Raw genomic sequence first — 21,573 nt, 5'->3', positions numbered from 1 at the left:
CACCATGCCCAGTCAACTCAAATTTGTGTTAAAGCAAAAGCTCCATGTGCACATAAAGTAATAAATGTCAGGTAATGGTTCTCATTAGACCAGATGGTACAGAGATATTTCATGTGCAAGTTGTTTCTGTGCTCAACACTCTCCTGAGGAAAAGGATGTCTCGTATAAATTATTTAATTGGATTCTATCGACATTCTGTATAATTACAGAAAACAGTGTCCTCAGCTTATCTAGTCAGATTGTATCTGTCTGCTTCTTGTTTGTGATTTAGTTGCTAAATTTGTCAAACAATCCACATACATTTAAAGGAAAATAATAATTTTGTGCCTACAATCAATGACAAATGACTTAATCATTTTGAGTCTTTTTAAATGTATTAAGGTGGACTCACTGAGGTATAGTTTTTTGATGAGAAAATGGTCAGATTGAACAAATTACTTGCTACCCTCACATCCCTTGTTCCCTTAAATTTAGTGGAAAGGTTGATATAATGCAACTGCTTTCAAGTGTGAGTCCTCAAACATTTTATTTCCAAAATGAATTGAAATGTGATTTGTTTATTTGTTTACTTTCAATTTGTGGCAATAAATCAGCTTTCTTGCAGGAAAATGACAATAGATAAGTCTTTTATAAAGACATGACAGACAGTTTTAGTGAAGACTTTTTGCCAGATGTTTTTCCTCCTATGTTCTTACAAATGATATCTTTTACACTGAACAATGAACTTGAACACTCAAATTGAGCTACAGTTATGGCTCGAGTATGAATGCATGCAAGGGGAATTAAATTATTGCCAAAGTATGTCAGATGCTGTAATGCACTGGACTGTATGTAAAAACTACATGTTCAAGACACTGCTGTGTTTAACATTCACTGTAGGAGATCATTGTGCATGTAAATAGGGCCAAATTCACTCCATAGATATTGTGTTTTTGTTACTTGAATGGTGATTTTGTCAGATTTGTGACAGTCGGGACATACTTTAAGTGACTGCGAGCTGAAAAATAATCTTGATGGCTGCAGTTAAAATTTCTAATGCATTTACCTTTCTGACAAAACAAACAGAAAAATGTTACTGAAAGCAACTATTGAGAATTTACACTCACACAACAATGTTTTCCAAATGTTTTTCTAAATACTGGATGAGAACCATGGAACATACCTAAGGGCTTGGTCCAGTCTAGTTGACTATATACATGCAAAGGTAATGTACCGTCATTATCTGGGTACGTTAACCTGGCTTTAAGGAGCATAATTTAATCTTAATTTAGCCAGGATAACATGTTTACATGGATTAATTAATTAATTTCTTTTCCAGTGTGATGTGAAGTGGGTTTGGTAGGAACACCTATTATTTAAATCAAATAATGTTCATTAAATTGGTCAGGAAATTTTTCTAGAAAGCCAAATGCATGCAAAATATATCAATGCATGTTAAAGCAATTTTCTTTATTTCAGTGTTATGCACATTTCCCCTATATGCCTACCAAAGTGATCTGATTTCGTTAAAAGTTCATAACTGATAAAAAAAAAAAGATAAATGGGATACTGCCCTTTTAAGGAGACTGCAGTTTACAGAATGTTAATATCATTCCTTTTGTGTGAGTATTCAGGATTCCAGGGTGTGTGTGCTTCTAAGGCCATAAACAGTGGTTTCATTTTCTCTTCCTCTTCCCTTGTTTTAGCAAGAATCAAGTATTTTTATCCCAGCAGTCTTATAGGACTATGTCTAACAAATCACTGTAACTGAGTTAGATAATTAATATTATTATAAGGAATAGGACCACTGTAGTTGTTTTTTCTCCAGTGATGTCAACTGTACAGTTAATTTTATAGAGCAGCAAGGAGACTTTGGACAGTTTATTGCAATAGCTGTCTGACAAACACTAAAGAAACTCTCACTGACCTTAGGTCAGCCATTTTGGCCCTTAATGATATGCTGTCAAGATTGTGTTTAAATATAGAATGTAGTTTACATCTCCAACCACTTGCTCTTGTGTTTTCATAATTGTTCCTACACTACCTGGACTGTTTTTAGTTTCAGGGAATACTGTAGTGGGTTATAAATAAATAAATAAAAAAATTTAAAAAGTGAGAAAGACAGTTAAGTAGGAAAAACTTTTAAGAGAGCTTAACCTCAGACTATTAATAAATTATATAATTGAATATTTTAACTGCTTTCTACTGTCCTGAAAATATAAAACATGAGCTGCATTGCTGGAAAATATTTTAGTTATTTGACATTCTGCTGTTAATGTCTTTTCAAAGCATTCAGATCTTTTTATGAGGTCATGAATCAATATGCAATATCTAATGGAATCCAGATGACTGATTGCATTGTCTCATTTATGTTACCAATAACAATCCAGAGACCAGCCCCTGTTTAGGGATAGATTTTTTTTTTTTTTTTGGCATATTGAGAAGCTCAGCAAGACAAAACACACATACCTCTATTCAAACTAACAAGCTCCTCTTACACTTCACTGCATCAGATGAAGGAATCTGTCTCAATGCATCAGCCTCTCAGAAGGGTCATAGCAGAGAACGTTAGGTTTCTCTGATAAAAAAACAGTCTCTGGCATTTTGGATAAGGCGTCTGCGGACTTTCGGCATGAGACAGTATTTGATCCACTACTATCATGTTTTATTATTCTAATGAGGTCTTTCTAGGGGAAAACTGGGCTCTACATCTATATTCATCGTTCATTGTGTTTCCTTTTTCCTGACATCTATATCTAAATGCAATGCAGAGTTCACACACCAAAATTACAAGTGTGTATATAATAAATTATAACACGGTGTAACATTAAACTCTTCTTCAAGTACGAATAGTAAAAACTTAGAAGGTCAGTCATTTTTCTGTCTGCAGACATTAAATTGGTTAGCTCTGATAACTGAGTGGAACTGTGAGAAAGTGACCACATCTGTGTCTATCCCTGTGATCCTGTTTTAATAAACACCAGCAGAAGATGATGCAGACACTCACTGCAGGCATGTGGTGCCTGCAGTGAGTGTCTGCAGGCACCACATGCAATGCAGAATTTACAAAAGGTCGATTAGTGCACAAACAAAGCCTGCAACGCTTATTCACTTGCAGCAGGAGCAGCAGAATATCATATAAGAACATCTGAGTTCTTATTTTATTGCTCAGACTGTCACATTACTGTTGTGTTCTGTACAAATATGCAAGCAGTTTTTCACTTCGTGGTATGATGAATGGTCTTTGTAGGCCGTATATGAAGTATTGATTGTCTTGCGGTGTAGAAACAAACAAACAAAAAGAAACTTCCAGCATGACAATTTAATGGTCACAATGTATAATTAAATTGATGAGTTGTGAAACAAAACATGTGGTTTGATAAAAATGTTCTGCACTAGGGGTGTATGGTCTCTACAAAGCTCATCTATATTATCAGTACAATTTTTGAAAATACCAAATAATTAAATTGCATTGTGGTTGCTTTTATAAGTTGCATGCCATACAACATAGCATATGCTGCAGTTCATTAGAATATAACATCAATTCAGATCCTGAAATTTGAAGATGAAACACATAATCACCACTGTAACTCTTAGTGCAATGATGGTGTCTGAAATTATTTATGTGATACCAAAACTCAAAATATTGCTGTACAACCTACAAGAGTCCAAAAGCAATATCTAATTTATCATTATATATCTTACATAAAGTCTGATGTGGCTGTGTCCTGTTTGATTATGTTATGGTACACTCACAATACTACAGGTACAGAAATAAAAAGAAACTGGCATTACAGAGTAAAAATGACTGAGACAAGTGATTGAAGAAAGTCTTTATGAGCTGTGAATCTAATTTCACTCTAGGATGTTTAGTTATTTGTTTAATTATGCACCTTTTCATGGGCCAGTATTACCACACTACAATGAAGTTACAGTTAGAAGTTTGTAGGGTATTTAACAGACCTCAAGATGACCTCCCAAGACATGTTAGGAGGGTCATAAAGATCTAATCTCTGTTATCATATAAAATACAAAAGAGCAGTTTATTGGATTATTTAATCTCATTCAGAATTCAATTTATCTGGTTTTTTAGGGTTTGATAGTAGTGCATTAAAAAGTCAAATTAACTGTCATGCACCTAGATAATGTGATTTAATGTGAATTCTGTGATTCATTTCTAACGTACCTGTCTATAGTTAGGCAAAGGAGAGTTGACAACATGCAGAGTCCGTGTTGCATCGTCATTACTGCCACATGTCTGCTTTTGATGAAATATGTATTCAGAGGCTGCACTGTCCAGTCATAAGCTATTTAAGCTCTGTTTCTGTTTGTTTGGACTCACTCATTAGTTTAGAGTTTACAAAGATGCACTAAGTCAGTTTTTAATGTTCTGCTGTATGGCCAACATATCACTCTTGTTTACATCTCAATGCTCTTACATGTTGGAGGCGTTATATTTCAGAAAAAACACAGTCTAAAACTACCACCCCATGAATGCAAACTCCCTGGTGAAGCCCTGGTGGTACATATAACCCCTGCTCGGAATCTGCCCTCTGGTGCAGCATCCAGCACCATCTGGCAACATCATGGTGAGCCAGTGCAGGCAGCCAAACCAAACCAACACCTCTATTATTCACATTCAGCATAGGAACATTTTTAGATAATGTTACACAAGGAGAAACCGTCTTCATGAGCAAAGATCAGTCTGTATGTAACCACAAATCTATCTGCTCACTATCTGCACCATTGGTGTAAAAATGATGCATTACCTGCAGCTGCTCCTGCAGTTAAATGCAACACAAGAGTCACAGTCGACATAAGCAAGCAAGATGCTGATTCACATGTGCTTCACAGAGCTTCCCAGCAGTACACTCCATACAAATTCAGATCAGAAAAGCTATGAAAGATCCTAATCCTCTAAACAAAAGAGCATCTATGGTTGATTACTGAGCCCAGCCCTCAAACTGCAGCAGAGATGCCCACCTGCCACAGAGCCGGCAGCCAGCCGGCAGTCAGCTAGGAGCTAAAATGGAGAAGTGTGTGGGCTGATTGAGGAAGCATTAGAGAATCAGAGCAGCAGAGCGTTTTAATGTAACAGTTGCTTTCATAAAAGACGACAATAAAATCCTTTCACTAAATGTTTGCCACTTGGTGTATTGTCCAATCATAACAGAATATATGCTATAACAAAGAAGGTTACATCATGGTATATATGTACAGCCCCTCTGTGATTTGCCAGTGCACAGATGCTAGTTGGGATGGTGTAATCAATTATTCATCTGCTCTAACCCTGAACATTGTATTATGAGGACTCCAGATAAAGGCACAAACAAGATGAGAAAGCAGAAATGAGATCCCACATAAAGAGAATGGCCAGATTGTACTCACATAAAATCCCAGGAGGGGGAACTGGAGTGTCAGCATTGCAGGCCACAGAGAAATCTTCCCATTGTTAGTCTCCTAGTCCTCTACAACAGAATCCACAGACAGGGCGACAGAAAGGAAAGGGCAGGGTCTGTCTGGGAGAAGACGGGGACAGTAAGGAAGAGAATAAGGGAAAGGAGGAGAGTAGGGGCGTGGCTTACATAATGTATTGGTCGGGTGGCTGGTGGGAGGAGTTGAAGAACCCAATAGCACGTGAAAGGGGCAGGGATTATGCAAAAGAAGCGACATCTCAGGCTCTGACTAAAAGAGAAGTCTGTCTGGTGCAAAGGGGTTTGGCTTCTTTAGTTACCACCCAATACCCTTAAAAGGGACAAAGGATGCAGTTGATTTAATTTAAGCTTTGAATCATTAGGATGAAAAGTATTATTGGACCATGAAGAAAATATTAAACTATCTTGCAAAAGTCTTGAAACTATAATTCAGTAAATTAACAAGTTCACAGTCTTTTTGATAATTACTCTGTACAGTATATGATGAAAGGGAGATGAGAGGGTTTAGCAGAAAGTAGAAGGAGGGGTGTGTTTACACAGGGAGCCCTATTTCTTGTAGTAACAGTGTTCTTTGGGCAGTAGTATGGTATTTTCTGTTAGGACACTTGATGAGTCTGATGTAATATATAAAATATTGTAGGATAAATTATTTAAAATAAGGTAATAAAATCAGATGTACCATAGAGTTTTGAGAAAATGTTAAGACAAAATGCAATCTGACAAACAACACAAGCTCAGGCTTTCAGCCAAAACATCTTTCACCATGAAGGTTTATTTGAGGGGGTGGTCATTGTACTGTATGTGCCCTAAAGGCAAACACATGTGAATGAAAGATTATTACAATATGATGCGTTGTGCTGTCTGTGGCAGCTGTGGCATCGCAGAATGAGGAGTTTGTCGGGGGTGGGGCTCAGGGTGAGGGGCAAGCACAGTCATCTTTGGGTTTTATTCTGCAATGTGGAGTTGCCATGGAGACTACTTCCAGTTTAGTCAAGATGGCTGCTGCAATCTAGCATCAGCAGTGAACAGAGCATGCATAGCTAGCGTAGGCCTCACTGGCAGTACCAACAGTGCCTTAAGAGCTCTAAAAATAATTTGCATCAATAAATAAAGAGTCTAAATTCCTTAAATGCATCATATGTTTATTTTACTAAAAATGAATTAAATTTACTTTAAATGAGTCATTTCAATTTGCTGGCCCCTTCTTTTACTGATTTGTGTTTTCATGACATTTTCTTAGACATAGATATCCTGATGATGCAATCTAATCAAATAATGAACTGTATGTTTTTCATTTTTTAAGTATAATGTAAAATTAACACTCGAAAAACAAATTTGTAATACAGTGTGTTCCCTCATCATAGATCACAAGCATATTAGAAATCACTAAATGTGTGTATTTTTGTTTATAAACTATAACAAACTCATTTAGGTGGGGAGCAGAGTTACCTGGAAACCTCAGCAATTTCTTCATATGTGGGCATAATACAAACAGAAAATGATTTATTGACTATTATTTAATGATACCAAATACAAAGACCAATTTTGAAACAGTCATATTGCTACCATCAGAATCGCCATGCAACTCACTTTCATAGATATTCTATCACAAAGAAAAATAAAAAGCATTCACATTACTATCCCCAAATATGGATTCATTACTTTATAGTTACACTTTGAGAGCTTCAAACGTCAGTACTCTGGTATCCATAAGTGAGGGCAGTAGTGCTACAAATACATTTGCTTGTGCTGTAGATTTATTCATTTTACACTAAATGTGGGCCCTTCAACCATGAAACTCTCTTCTTAAGTTAGTGTGGGATCAGCAGCCGTACTTTTACCACAGACTGTCCACGGTTCAGCTCCGTTCAGATACAGGCAGCCTTTGTAACACTGACCCATTTTAGATCAAAACAATGGCTGAATTCAGTAAAAGTATGAAAGCAACCATACAATTCTGATGTGCCTCTGGGACAAAAGAGACAAGGAATTACTACAATCAAAACGCATATTTTGTTAGCCTCATAGCATAATTTCTTTGAAGTCACATTTTAAGTGTTATATCATATTTCAAGTCATATTTTAATTGGGATAATTCAGTGATGTCAGTTGACAATATTAGGAGAGGACAGTTAGACAGATATCCCAGTTTAGCCAAAATATGACTTAGTCATTATGCTATGAGGCTAACAGCATTTACTGCAATTGGTATATCCATCATTATACAACTGGAAATTAGCAACACTGCATACAAGCATACAGTACAAGCAAATACTTATCTGATATACAAAGAAAACAAATATTCCAACACAGTTCCTTCCTTCTACATGCTGAAATCTCTTTTATCTTCAAACTCAACATCATCAACACTTCCTCTGTACATTCATTTTGACAAAGAACACAAACTGTAAGGATTAAGTCAATTATCCAACTTGTGCACATTGTAAAAAAATACGTATGGCTAGCAAATAAAGACAAAATATCTTACAGCGAGTGTGTCCATCTTTCTTTTGAATATCAGCAATATATAAATTGCCTGGGAATTCACACCTAACTTACTGTTAAATCCTGCCATCTAGTGGTACAACTTGCAAGTATCCTTCTTCAGCAACTTTCCTAGAACTTTCTTTCTTACTTACTTTTACCTTATTACCCATCCATCCATCCATCCATCCATCATCTTGACCGCTTATTCCACTACGGGTCGCAGGTGAGCTGGAGCCTATCCCAGCATTTTAACAGGTGAGAGGCAGGGTACACCCCGGACAGGTCACCAGTCTGTCGCAGTACCTTATTACCAAAGTTAAAAATTAAAAAACTTACTGATACATGTCACTGCCATGTTACTGTAACTAATTATATCATTTTAAATAGCCGTTAGGTAACGTGAGCTTTAAATTAATATGTAATTATCCAATAAATTTTTAAATATTTTATGACTACACACTAGAATCTGTGCCCTTATGAACAGTCACCTTGCTGTTCTGTGGTTTGCTCATATCTCCAAGGCGTCTGAAAAAACTGAAAAATAGTCCAGAGGACTCAGTCTTAAACCATGTGCTCCTGGGGGGAGTATTTTCGTTATTTGTCTGTGGGTGGTTGCCCGTGTGCTCCACTGATTTTTCTTCTTTGCTTTGCTCCAAAGACTCTCTGTCTGAAACATGGGCCGAGGAATTATTTGGTTTACTTTTCTTTTCTGCTGATGGAGAACTCAGGTCTTGGCCATCTGAATTTTTCAAGTTCTGAGAAATGTCAGTAAAATCCAACTCTTGTCTTGAGGATGTGTCTCCAGCTCCCTCTCCTGGCTGTGTTCTTTTGTCGTGTGCCACTTGATTTTGACTTTTAACTGTAGGCTGAGACTGCAGATTGTCGTTCTCTTCCTTAGTTTTAGGAACTTTGGTAGGTAGAGTATGTCGACGGCCAAGGTTGCGTTTAGAAGAGGATTCAGTGTTGAGCAAAAATTGAACCAGATCCTCATTGGTGGGGTCTCCAGGATACCTTTGGGTTTCCTCATCAAAGGTGAGCTGACGACGAAGGGTTGTAGTTCCAGCAGGAGATTTCTGATTTTCCAGAGCATACTCCCCAGATGAGACACTACTACGGCTTTTCTGAAAATGCAGGACTCTTTTAGATGCTTCACGCAACTTTTGGGCTTCCTTCTCATTGTTATCTTGCACATCTTCCTCAGTGTCATCAGTACTGGCTGAAAAAGATCTGTCATTGGAGAACATGCTGTTCTTTCTGATTGGGTGTGTCGAGTCCTCTTTTCTCATAGTTTTAATCTCCTCTTCATGGGTAATATCCTGTTTTGCCTTATTTTCCTCAACTTGCGAGTGGGTTTTCTCTAATGTAAAGTTTTCTGTGAGTTCATTTGCTGAGTTCCACTCCTTTTTGCACATCTCTTTGACTCTGAATATCTCTCCACAATTCTGATTTCCAATGGGGAGATTCGTCTGAGAAGTGATTTCAGTTAGGCTCCCGTTCGTAGGGCTGCCACCCGTGGGACTTCCATGAGCTGATGAAGGCCTCCCAGATCTCCTCCTAGAGACACGATTGGTAAGGAAGTTCTGCAGTATGTGCTCTAATGCAATACCGTCCATTTCCTTTTCTCTACTGGAGCAGGTAGCTGTGGACCTGCGCTTGGCCGAGTTTTGTAGCTTGTCTATGTGTCGATGTTTCACCTCTGCAACCTCTCTGGCCTTGTTTTCCTGAAAATAAAAAAATAATCAGTGTTAATGGGTCACAAGGAGTCTTCTTTTCCGTTTTTTCAAGCCAAGAAATGTGTCAACGCATTAATCACCTGCATGGCCCGCATAAACCTTTCACAGAAAGAGTTGAAAATGGAGCAACATTCCTCCAGTTTGAACTTGCTGGAATCCTCACAGTAGTACTCGGCCACAGAGTCACTTACTGACTCCAGTTCTTGAAGACTAGTCTCCATTTCTGCTAAGCAAACCTCAGCATCCTAAATGGAGTCCAAACCAAGACATTAGAAAAATGTTTTCATCACTGAAATCTGCACAAACTGGACTGAATTCTCCCCTCCTCACCATTAAAAAATCTTGCATTTGTGCCCTTAGATCTTCTTGTTTCAAGGTGTCTGCTTTGGCATTCTGCACTTTCTTCACTTGTCTTTCAAACTCTGTTTCAATCTCACTTTTTTTAATTCTAAAATAATCCAAACGTAAAAAAGGTACATATTATCATGGTATAGCAAATTAAATCGCATTAAAAAATATTGAGATTTTTTTTTTTCATTTTGTTTTTCTCTTTTAAGAAAAGTTTGTTTACCTTGCTGCAGCTTCAATGTGTTTGAGTTGTTCTGCAAACTTAAGCAGCGCCACATCTGCCTTCTGAGCTTGCTGTTGTAAACATACAAGGTGGTATATGAATCATATTTTACGTGCATGTCTTAAAATATAGAAAAGAACTTCACACTGCAATAAAATTTAAAGTACTTACCATCACAACATAATGCATAAGATTCATTCCAGGTTTGTTTGCTTTGGTATCTGCTAGCTTCAGCAGGGAGGCCATTCGGAAGCCGATTGCACTGCCTGCGTAGCCACCCTTTGATCAAATAAATATATCATGAGATATAGTAGTGCAAAAGGATTCAATATCCCAGCATAACAAATATACACTCACAGCATTCATGTAATTTCCAGTCTTCAGCACCAAGCGAATGACAGAATGGAGATTTTCACACTCTAACAGCTCTAGCAGAAGACACATGGCATTAACAGCAAAATTAAATGGTTTAACAATCCAGCTTCATGAGTAGAAGTCGATTTTATGAAAAATTAAGGAAAACCAACAATACCCATTCCTGCAGCTGTCAGAGTGCCAATGAATTCTTTCATTTCATCCATGAGGGGGAAAAATTCCTCTTTCAGCACCAAGCAGGTCAAGCGCTCTTCATAACTAATAAACACCAATTAAACCACCACATACATTTGTAAGCCACCACTCACCCTGACATGTGTAGATCATGGCTTTATATTTAGTGTGCTTACCTGGGAATCTTTACCAGCAGTAGCATAAAAAGATCCGCTTCAGGGAGAGCAGATAGGTCACCTTTAAAACTAAGCAGCTGCTTCACCTGCATTTATACAAAAATAAAAGCAGACATTGATTTAAAAAAAATGACGAGCATGATTTGGATAAAAAAAAAAAAAAAAAAGTAACTAATGTCAATACCTCTCCTTCATCTGGCAGCAGCCTGCACAACTCTCTGAGTTTTCCGGACCCAAAATGTAGGCCTCTTCCTGTTTTAATGTCCTTAATCATGTCTTTTACAGGCCTGTGGACGGAGGTGGAGACTCAGAAAGGATCCAGTCCTGTAGTCATCACCAATCACAATGTTTTTACTGTTTGTGTATGGGGATTAAGAATATTTCTCCATTTCCTGTTTATGCTTACCAAACAGCCTAGGACGTTTTATTTACAATAACTCTGAGTTACTGATCAAACTGTATCCCACAGGGAGGTCATCGGGAGCTCAGACCTGTCTGAACATGCTGGCTTTCAATGGTTTGTGAGTGTGATGCAGAAATGTTTCAGACTAATCCATCCGCCTCATTTTGTGTTGTTTAACATTGTGACGTGCATAGATTATTGTGCAAAACCAATTACACCTTAAGAGCACTACCACTGACTCACCGCTTGAACTGCTTTAGGAAAATTCCAATGTTCATACTCCTCTTGGAGCTGAGGATAGTAACCTAAGAATGGGAACAGACAGGGACTTGAGTATAATCAGCTTGTTAGTTAAAATAAGTTCACTACTGTCTTGAAAAGTGTCTTTTGAATCATAGTGACCTCAGTTGCTGATTCCAAAGGTTAAGGTTTCTGTGAGATGATTGTATTGAACAGTCTGGACAAAGATACTATTTTGTACCAGCGATACATTTTCTTAATGTACCTAAAAAAGGTACATAGGTCAAAGGGAAACTGTCCAATCACATTTAACCCACTTTTGTTTCACAAAATTAAGTTGATTTGCAGTCCTTTAAATAACTGCCATCTACTTTCTACAACAGCATAGCTACAGAGAACAAGTAAACTACTTTTCAGACTTCTGTTTTAAGGACATAAATGTACCTTCCTTTGACAAACAAACATGAAGAATAGCGGGACTCCACCCTTGTATAGAGTAATTCTGCCTTCGTCTTTTCTTATTGTTTTAATAATACAACATATGAAAAACCTGAAGAAAAATAAATGAAAAATAAATTCTTTTAAAGAAATTTAAGAAAAAAATTTTCCAAAAAAGACTGTAATATCCTGAAGAAATCAATATCATAAATACAGCTGAAGGTTTGCTGCAAAAGCCTAATGTTTGGACACCTGAGAAGAGAGACGTTTTGTGAAGACATTTCCTGTTTATCTCAAATGCATGCCTAAAGCAAAAAAAAAAAAATCAATCCAGGTCAAAGGAACACATCTTGATATCTGAGCACTATACTGCAAAGATTTCAATCTACTGCTACAAATGTTTGGGGTTTGGGCTTCACATGTGAACAGATGATGTGAGACTAGGCCCAGCTGTACTCACCATTTCCCCTCCTGTGGCAGAAGATGGCAAACCCCTCACACTTGACCGATTCAGAACTTTGTGCTGTTGCTGCCCCTGGTTGTGGCTAAACAACTCCTCCATGTGATCAGTGTCCAGTTCATATTCCCCATCTGGTTTGTCTGCTGTCCAAATGTTGTGCTTTCCTATCACACTGTGTTTAGGAAGGGTTTCCCAGTTAAAATTGCGCATCCTGGAGCGCCGACGGTTTCCCTTACCAATGAAACCTGGTCCATGTTGGGATGAAAGAAGTCCAGGGGCTGGAGGAGGTGGTGGTGGTGGTGGTGGTGGAAGAAGTGGGGGGGGAGGTGGAGGTGGTGGAACTGGAGGACCTCCTGGATGCATCTTCCAATAAAAAGTCTCAGCAGGTTTGACAATCAAGAATAATCCTTGTGTCACATAAAGGCAGGATATAAGCTTATAAAGAATTTGTAATGAAGCATAAGTTGTTTGTAGGACTTTTGGGGAGCCGTTGGTACTTGAAAGAATTGTCCAAAATGTCAGCCAGGATAATGAATTTAGGCTGAAATAAACAGAGCAGGGTATGGACACGGTTACAAACGTTCCCAGGTTCACCACAAAGCTATAAGCGTTTAGTAAATCATACCAAGAGCAGGAATATCCTGAACAACAGCTTCTGAAATCTATAACATGAGGCCTACAAATAACAGCAGTCCACCTTAAAACCACAACACACAGGTCACTCTCTTTTATCTAGCATTTTAGTCACAAGTTGTTACTTGTGGGAGATGCATGAAGAATGTATACAGACATGTGACCATGGCCTGAAAGGCTGTTTTTCAACAGAAAAAGTTAAATCCTAACTTGTACATCCTTGGTGTTTTATCTCTGCAAAGTACTTACTGTCTGTTAGCCTAATGAAGAAACGACTTAAACAATGCTGCAAGCTTTATTTTCAGTAACAGATCAGAAAATCTAAAAACAACTTACTTTCTACAAAATGAAGGTCAGCAGCAGCTCCTCTTTTTGTTTCTCTTGAAGTCTTGTTGTTGAAGATTTGAAAACACCGACTTACGTCAACCTGGATATTGCAAAGAGTTTCGAAATGATCCGTGGGTTTGACGACACGCCCAGATAAATCACAAATGTCCATGGCAGCACACACCTTTCCACCAGGAACAACTCTGGCATTTATCCAGTACTTATATTTCCTGACATGAGTTTGTAGCTGCGCTGCATTTTTTCTCCAACTGTCAGCTGTTAAACAGTCCTCTGACTAGATAGTCCAGACTAGATAAGGAATATTGATTTCTTGAATGTCTAAGCGTTTGCTACCAGCCCATTTAAACTAAATATAGCTACCTTGGACAAATACAAAGGCTGTTTCCTCAAAATGAGTCCTTAAAGTTCGCATATTGTGGGTACAGTATTAATTTATCTTCATGATATTCTAAAAGAAACCTTAAAAGCAATAAATGAAATATACGACTCTTAAGCAGCAGTGGTAGGGGAGTGGGGAAGCCTTACCAGCTCTTTGCATATTATTTTTCTGTAAAAACAAAATGTGTGCCTTTAAGTCACATATACTTTTCTACACAACATTTTCAAATACAGAATTCCAAGTTTACCCCCTTTATACATGTGTGCTTTTGTCTTTCCATGACAATAGTAAGTGGAACTGCAAACTTTTTAACTAGGAAGTGTGGGTTTTAACATTTTTTGTTGGATAGACAGACACTGAACAAGGAGGCCTCTAGAGAGCTAAATAAAACAGCACAGAAGAGATTAAATTTATAGCAGTTATTATAGGGAATATATCAGTGGTGTGTTTATGTGATCGTGTTCTAATCTGATGTGGAATTTGATCCAAAAGCATTCTTATCACCCCTGAGAAGGTTCACTGGTGGGGAAACATGGAAAAGGGAATTGGCATTTAATATCTTTGTGGTTAAAATGAGTCATTTTGCTGTTTAATTGTATTTGACTTTATTTTATTCTTCAAAATAATTTACTTTGGGTTAAATTATATTTGTTTTATTCTTCTAGAGTAAAAGAGCCAGCAAATTAATGGTACCATGTGCAAAGATTTAATTAGTATTCTTTTCATCACTGGTGTTATGAACTTAATTTGAGGTGGTGTTAGTGGATGAACTTGGGTGAAGTATTTCCAAGGGCAACAAAATTAAACTCATACAAAGATCACCAAAAATAAAGTGCAGTGATCACAGTGATTCAGTGTAAATTAATTAAGCAAGTTACATGAATTTGACGTGATATTCTTGAAATACTTAAGTATATAAAAAAATAACTGGAAATACTGTTATCTGTATATTCTACTGTTTAATCATGTTCATAAACATATAGCATAAGCTTGTGTTTTTGTGAATACACATGAGACTGGCAGACCTGTGTCAATTACACAATAAGGTGAAATAAAACATCCAGCACTTTATTGAATATGCAGAACAAGATAAACACAACCAGCTGACTAGAACCTTAAAGAAATACCAGTAACATACAATGCCATGTTACAAAGAAGTGAATGAATAACACAAAATATGACAAATGTACTCATACATTCTATCTTGGAAAGACAGAGATTTGTAAATGAAATGTGCATGTGGCACTGAGACTTGAAGAATAAGACTTCATAGTTGCACAATGGCACCTTCTATTGTAATATAACTAAACAAATAGTGGCTATGTTTAGATTTAGATCTCTTATAATAGTAAGGAATTTAGCATTTTGTATTCAAATATCAAACAAATACACTGATGCCAAAAACTGGAAAACATAAATTGTACATCTGCTTTAAGTCTGTTTCAATGTGTTTCCATCTGAAGAGAAAAATAAAAGAAAAATACACGTTGCTCCATTCATAACAACATAATGTATCTGAGAGTTTCAAAATTTAGAAGACCAAAGTAGTGAGTTAGACAAAATGAATATATTGCCAATATATTTGATCTTATACATTATTAGAGCATTTAGGCAGGAATTCCATAAAAGGGAGAGTAAAAAGCAAGTAGGCTAATTTTAGAAAAAGATGCCATATTCTGATATTTTTTTCAGTGAAAACTGCAAATAAGTGGAGAATAAGTTTCAGAAAATAAGGGCTATATCTCATAACAGTGTCTCACTTATTCACTAATTCAATGTGGAGTTCCTCCAATTTGATATACACAGAAAAGACAAAGATATCTTTAGACAACATAAAAAAAAAAAAGCAACAACAAAATAATGTGCAAAAACTGCATAGGGGAATCTCCCCTACTAGACCATGATCTCGTACTTAAATAAAGTGATTTATGTTCAAATGATTGTGCTAACTATAAAGAGTAACAAAATGACAAAAGAAAGTTGAGATTTAGACAAAACAAATCCTGTCATCAATGTAATAAATCATAGTGGAAAAACATTACAAAAACGAGAAATCTCCAGTTGCTTCTGATCCTACAATATACTCCTTTTACCATTTCATTTTTGTCCATCTATCCACATGTCACGGTTCTCACTGATCAGGGTGCAACTGTATACGCTAAGCAGCTGAACTCTTGTGTGCTCATTACTGCTCCTCCAGCCAGGATGGTTTGTCTGATCCTGGGGGCTTCACCTTTACATTGAATTGTATTAAAGTTTGTTCCAACTGCTGCTGGTTGCCAGCAAAATAAGCTGAGATTGCATTATGGAAGAGAAGAAGCTGCTTATGCATCACCTTCACCTAGAACACATACAGAACAAGCACATTGTTACATTACAAAAAAAAAAAAATATTCACAGGGAAGCATCAAGTACTTTCCTAAAAATCAGGTTCAATGTTACTTGAACTCTTTTCCAATATGTTGCTTTATTTACATTACAAAATGTAACTCCTTATTCTTATAATTGGCAACCAAATGCTTCTTGCTGCACAAACATGTCTGACTCTTTCCAGTTTGATCTGTTGAACCAAATTAGAAAATTCTCCAGAAATTTCTTTACTTTCCTCCTTTAAAAATGACCTCTAATTACCCCATTAACCACTATGCCATTAACAAAGGAACTACAAAACAAATCAATTACAGAACTGAAAATGCATCATGTAGTTTAAATTTAATTTAAAACATGTTATGATATTTTTTCAAATACAAGAGTGACTGCAAAGCAATCTCCAATGAAAATTGAAATGCAATACTTTATTAACTTACTGGATTTAAAACTATAGCTTGTTTCACCTCAGACCACAACCAGCGTCGATCAACAGGTTGGGTGTGGTCGCATTTGTGTTGTTTTGTACAGTATGTATAACATCATCCTTCAGTGTTGTCATAACGCAACCACTTCAGAACATTAAAAGGTTAACAGGGTTACAACAATATGAAATTTATCAGCATTATCAGGTATGATCTTTCAAAGAGTGACAAAAGGAGGAGTTATTTTTAGGCTCAACAAAAGCTTTGTTAGAACTGAGGGACTATATGTGGCACAATATAATGAGTCTGAGAGGACATAAACATGGAAAAGAAGCACCAGCCATTTGCAGTTTTTCTCTCCAAAAATAACCAAAAGTACTCCATGATCTGATACTTTGGTGTCAGTATAAACTATGAAAGTGGTATTTTGCTATAATTCTGGACATTAAACGACTGGGTTAGGCAAATTTCAAATACATGCAAAAATGCATGAAACAAACCTTATTTTCTTCCAGGAATTTAAGCTTAATGGTGACGTCACTCCGAAGCCTTTCATATTTTTCTCTGTGGATCTGGAACTCATGCTGAGCCATCTCAATACGAACCATGGCTGCTGCATCCCTTGGACCCAAGCTCAGCTCTTCCAGATCAGAACGATATGCATCAAACTCAAGTCTGAACACAAGAACAGTAGAAAAACATTTTTCCAGTGATCATCCAACAAGCTTTAAGCTTAGATGCTTTAACTTTAAACACAATGTCAGTGTTACTTACCTTGCATTTTCATACAGCTTGATAGTCATCAAAGTGTCCTCCATGGTTTTATTAACCAGGGTATTCACACTGGACACAAAGAAGTTAATGGCACCAAGCAGAGCCTCACCATTCTTACACAGCAGCTTTTGTGTTTCTGCGTTATACCCAAACTCATCCTGTAGAGAAACACACATTCTTTACACACCTGCTTCACATTACATAACATTAGAGAGCTTTGCTGATACTATATACCTGTAACTCTGGAGACTTCTGGCTCAGGTCAGTGAATGTGTCTCCTAGAGCCTGTTGCGTCTGCACCATATTTTGAAAATGGGTGACGAGTGCAGTTGCCAGGGTTAGGATGTTTTCGTACTTGCTCTTGGTGTCTCTCAGCACATCAATCTGAGCCTCAAGTTCCAGGTCTACAGTTCGTGAGCCTCTGCCAAACTTCTCCGAGAACATCTGCTTTGTACACTGAAAAGTGTGAATAAATTTAAATTGAATTAAGCACAGTGTTGGGCAAATGTGATGGAATTAACAAAAAATGAGTGTTGATCCATAAAATCAGAAAAACTGTTTAATTAAAGCCATTTCAGTTGTTGTGCTTCTGTTTTTTTTTTGTTTGTTTTTTTTTAATGCATGTTGAGGACAATGTTAATGTTATTGGCCAAAATCTGTAAAATGTCAGTTTTACAAAAGTTTGTGCACTATTTGAAAAGGTATGTGATAAATAAAATACTTAATGTGGATTTGGACATATGGAAGTGCCTACTGCAAATCAGTTCTGATGTTGATCACATGACCTGAATTATCAGCTGTTTCGGAGAATTAACAGAGCAAAAACTGGCTGACCAGAAAGAATAATCAAAACTAAGTACAAATTAAACAAAACACTGATCCTAGCCCTTACATTTTTATATTGCATACCTATAGGATTAGTTTTGTTTGCTTCTTGCCAGAAATATTATTTCTTGTTAGCCACCATGACTCCATTCATGACAACCATTCGGCATACAGCCTATACTGCCACCTACTGACAACACTATGGACCTAAGTTTAACGGCAACGTAATGGAAACAGCTAAATTTTACTTTTGGTAGTATTAATCAATTTACTTAATAAATCTTATTTTAAAAACAAAATATCCACACATAGTCCACAATACCTTGTATGTATTAATGCCCCATTTCTTTACACTGTCCAATTTCTCCACTGCCACACCACGAGAAAGCTCTTCAGTTGAATTAGTGTTATGATTTAAAGACCCTTAAAGAGAAATAGAAAATAGAAAACAAATAAAGTAAATGTAGCTGTATGTTGTCTTGTCAAAGTTTCCCATCTGATAGTTTCCAGAATGGATTGTGACAATAAGTGACAACAGAATGGACATGGTGATGTTGGTGGTACCTGGATGCTGGTCTGCGTGATGAACAAGTCGACTGGTTGAAGAGTTAGGCAAGTTAACACCCCTGGATTTCATGCGAATGTCTGAAATGAGCATGGTGGTGATGGAGAGTGGGAATGAGAAGAGGGTATATAAAATGAGTGGAGTGAAATGTGTGCAGATGGTCTTGGCAGTGAAACAATGCTGAGCAGCAGAGAACATAGACTGAAAGAAAGAACCCAGGCTTAGTGACAGAGGATATGTAATAAGCAGGGGTTAAAAAGATATTGAAGATATGATAAGCCACCATGCAGGCTCCTCGTGCAGCATAAAAGAAGTTGTAAATGGACAGCATGACATAAAAAGTTCATGCCAATAATGACAAAACAGTTATCTACAATGCATTTTACAGCACAGAGGAAGACGTTGGTATTGGACATCAACACAACATAATAAGTGACAGCCCTGTAATATCACATTAGTGCATCCATAATTCTGAAAGCTGCCCAAGCATTCATTGCTGTTGAGGTTGTGAGTTGAAGAGTTACAAGCCAGACTGCATACAATTCCCTATATAGTCAAGCAATACAAAAACCTCTTATAAGAGGGCCAAAGAATCCAACACATAAAGGTTAAGTAAGAAAACAAAAAGATGGTTGTCAGAATAAACAGCCACCTGGTCCTGGTGCAGAGGCTTGTCTTCTGTCCAGATACTCAGGATTGAAGCGAATTGCAGGCCCTATGGAATATGATGTTTGTAATATAAACCAGCAGCTTAGAGGTCAGCAGCTCCCTAGTGACACATTAAAATACAAGGAGGAGAGGTTCTTGCTTTGCTCTGGTTTCTTAAAGGTGCATTAAGCATTGACCTCTTTCAATTACTGAAGGATTGCTACAATACTGACAGATCTCTGGCACAGCTCATGGCAGCTTGCATCTGACTATCAACAGGGTGTGAAAACAGAGTGGCTGGTACAGTGTGCAACATGAAGACATAATCCGGGAAAATAACTGCTCGAAACAGATGTATAGTTATTAGCCATGTACTAAGTTATGAAACAAACTCTTGTTTGATTCACCTTTAAATTTGTGACATGGTTACATTGTATAATGTGTCTGTACACTGAAGACTCAAAAACACAGTGAGACCTGCAGAGGATGGCAGTCTGGTGTGCTTGCAGTACCTTTGATAGAGCTGGTAGGAATGATACCTCCTGCAGGCCCCCCATAACCTCCCGATACAATGCTGGTTTCGTTCAGGTTGGGTCCAGACACCATCACCTGCTGCAGATCCTGGTAAATTAAAAAAAAAAAACGATCTGAACTGCAATAGAGCTCAAATATGGTTTAAAGAGCAGGAAATATAATCACATTTTATATCCACTTTATAAACAGTGATAAGTTTAGTGAAGACCTTGGATAAAATAAACCCTTAAGAGCTAAATAGCTGCAAGATTATTTGTCTGCTTTATGTTATTTTTTGCATTTTAAAAAGAAATATTATACTTATTAATAATGTTATTTAAAATGTTAAATTTTAAACTATATTTCCCTAACTCTAAAAGAAGTTTCTTTCTTCCAATAAACAAAACTTGTGGTTAAAATGCAAAAATACATTTTTTTTTTAATCTAAGTAACCTGCACAAATGCCACATAGAGGACCTGTCTTAACTATGAGCTTGTTTATTATTTTGTAAAGTGAATCACTGTATTACTCAGTGTTACTTTAATTCTTAAGAAGTAAAATTATGAGGTATGCAAAATGACTCAATCTTCCCAGGATGAATATCAATGTTGCATCAAAGAATTGAATCTTAGTGACAGGCTTGCGTGACAGGAGAGAAAATGCCCAATTCTGCTTTTTCACCATTCATGTCACCATTTGTTTGCATTTATTAAAGGTCTTGGTGGAACATGGTTCCTGTAACTGGAGCTGCAGGCCTGTGCATGGTTAGGTAACATTTGGCCCCAGCAGCTTTAGCCCTAGGATTATTAGAGGGTTAATTTAAAGGAAAAACACAAACTGAGCACAAAATGATATTATATTTGTAATATAACGAGTGAGGTTAAAGAAAACGTGACTGACCTGCTCCAAGCTGTCATCCTCTGGGAGAGTCCCTGTATCTCCATTGCTATTAATGGGGATCTCCATGGTAGCAGCCTTGCTCATGATACTATCTGCCATAATGAAATCTCTAAGAGACAGACGCAAAATGTTAAAACAAATGCACTTTGGCTAAATTCTATTGATACAGCTTTTAAACCCACATCGAAGCAGGAAAACAGCCCACTAACACTGATGCTACCACGACTTAGTAATACCAACGGTGCTGATGTGGCTGCTTGTCGCTACCTGACCAGCTAGCTTCCAATCTTCAGCACTGAATAGGAGCCAAGTCCAAGTCGCGCGACAGAGAAATAAGTCGTAATTGCACAAATAGCTGACTTGAAATGTGGAGTCTGTTCAACGGAAAATAACCATTATTTTTTAAAATTATTATTCCATGCAGCAAACATGATTATTTATCTTTCAATCGTTCACATGATTGTCTGCCTGCTGCCATTTAATTTAGACAGAAAATCCCTGCTGCATCCAGCCAGCCTGAAGCTTTAACGCTTCGAAATAAAGGTTTCCTACAGATTTATTCGCATTCGCATGACATAGATGGGATGTAAAAGCAAAACGCTTCTTTTAAAGCATGCACTTTTTGTTGTAAAGTATGCAATGTGTTATAAAAGAGATGCTAGAAGGTATACGGTAAATTGATATTTTTTTACTTTGAAGGGTAATACCTTTAGCATAGCATCAC

At 37.1% G+C, this 21,573-nt stretch overlaps 3 protein-coding genes across 10 annotated transcripts in view; all 3 read right to left on the bottom strand.

Annotated features, from left to right (window-relative positions):
• The window catches only part of LOC121645417 (tripartite motif-containing protein 3-like), a 14,940-nt gene extending 9,427 nt beyond the window's left edge, over positions 1 to 5,513 (bottom strand). The window contains exon 1 of one of the 2 annotated variants that reach the window (XM_041993858.1): positions 5,368 to 5,513. The gene's annotated coding sequence lies outside the window, so the exon portion shown is untranslated. The remainder of the gene's footprint in view (positions 1 to 5,367) is intronic. The other variant, XM_041993857.1, reaches the window with a different exon arrangement.
• Positions 3,942 to 21,573, bottom strand: LOC121645424 (arfaptin-2-like). Of its 6 annotated transcripts, XR_006011424.1 has the most exons (11): positions 21,117 to 21,489; positions 20,850 to 20,958; positions 19,948 to 20,056; positions 19,440 to 19,502; positions 18,787 to 18,867; positions 18,545 to 18,645; positions 17,632 to 17,853; positions 17,398 to 17,555; positions 17,124 to 17,298; positions 15,731 to 16,172; positions 3,942 to 3,953 (listed from the first exon to the last, which is right to left on the bottom strand). XR_006011424.1 is itself a non-coding variant. In XM_041993872.1 (10 exons), exons 2-10 carry the CDS (start codon positions 20,946 to 20,948, stop codon positions 16,017 to 16,019), a joined length of 1,164 nt encoding a protein of 387 aa, XP_041849806.1. In that variant the 5' UTR covers positions 20,949 to 20,958; positions 21,557 to 21,573; the 3' UTR covers positions 14,879 to 16,016. The 6 variants fall into 6 exon arrangements, 5 of the variants coding, with proteins under 5 accessions (XP_041849806.1, XP_041849805.1, XP_041849803.1 ...); XM_041993872.1 differs by lacking the exons at positions 3,942 to 3,953; positions 21,117 to 21,489 and adding an exon at positions 21,557 to 21,573 and having other exon boundaries at positions 14,879 to 16,172; XM_041993871.1 differs by lacking the exon at positions 3,942 to 3,953 and having other exon boundaries at positions 14,879 to 16,172; positions 21,086 to 21,490.
• Positions 6,901 to 13,696, bottom strand: fhdc4 (FH2 domain containing 4). 2 transcript variants are annotated; one of them, XR_006011421.1, is made up of 13 exons: positions 13,441 to 13,696; positions 12,472 to 13,012; positions 11,577 to 11,638; positions 11,115 to 11,217; positions 10,931 to 11,016; positions 10,738 to 10,838; positions 10,563 to 10,633; positions 10,377 to 10,484; positions 10,206 to 10,276; positions 9,965 to 10,082; positions 9,715 to 9,879; positions 8,205 to 9,622; positions 6,901 to 8,059 (listed from the first exon to the last, which is right to left on the bottom strand). XR_006011421.1 is itself a non-coding variant. In XM_041993850.1 (13 exons), the coding sequence occupies exons 3-13, from the start codon at positions 12,832 to 12,834 to the stop codon at positions 8,354 to 8,356; spliced, it is 2,517 nt and encodes an 838-aa protein (XP_041849784.1). In that variant the 5' UTR covers positions 12,835 to 13,012; positions 13,441 to 13,531; positions 13,616 to 13,688; the 3' UTR covers positions 6,901 to 8,353. The 2 variants fall into 2 exon arrangements, 1 of the variants encoding a protein (XP_041849784.1); XM_041993850.1 differs by having other exon boundaries at positions 6,901 to 9,622; positions 13,441 to 13,531; positions 13,616 to 13,688.

Source organism: Melanotaenia boesemani, chromosome 9 (genome assembly GCF_017639745.1).
Source record: "Melanotaenia boesemani isolate fMelBoe1 chromosome 9, fMelBoe1.pri, whole genome shotgun sequence".
NCBI classification, from domain to species: domain Eukaryota; kingdom Metazoa; phylum Chordata; class Actinopteri; order Atheriniformes; family Melanotaeniidae; genus Melanotaenia; species Melanotaenia boesemani.
Note: the sequence above shows the minus strand (reverse complement) of the source record. Positions and strands in the feature narration are given on the sequence as shown.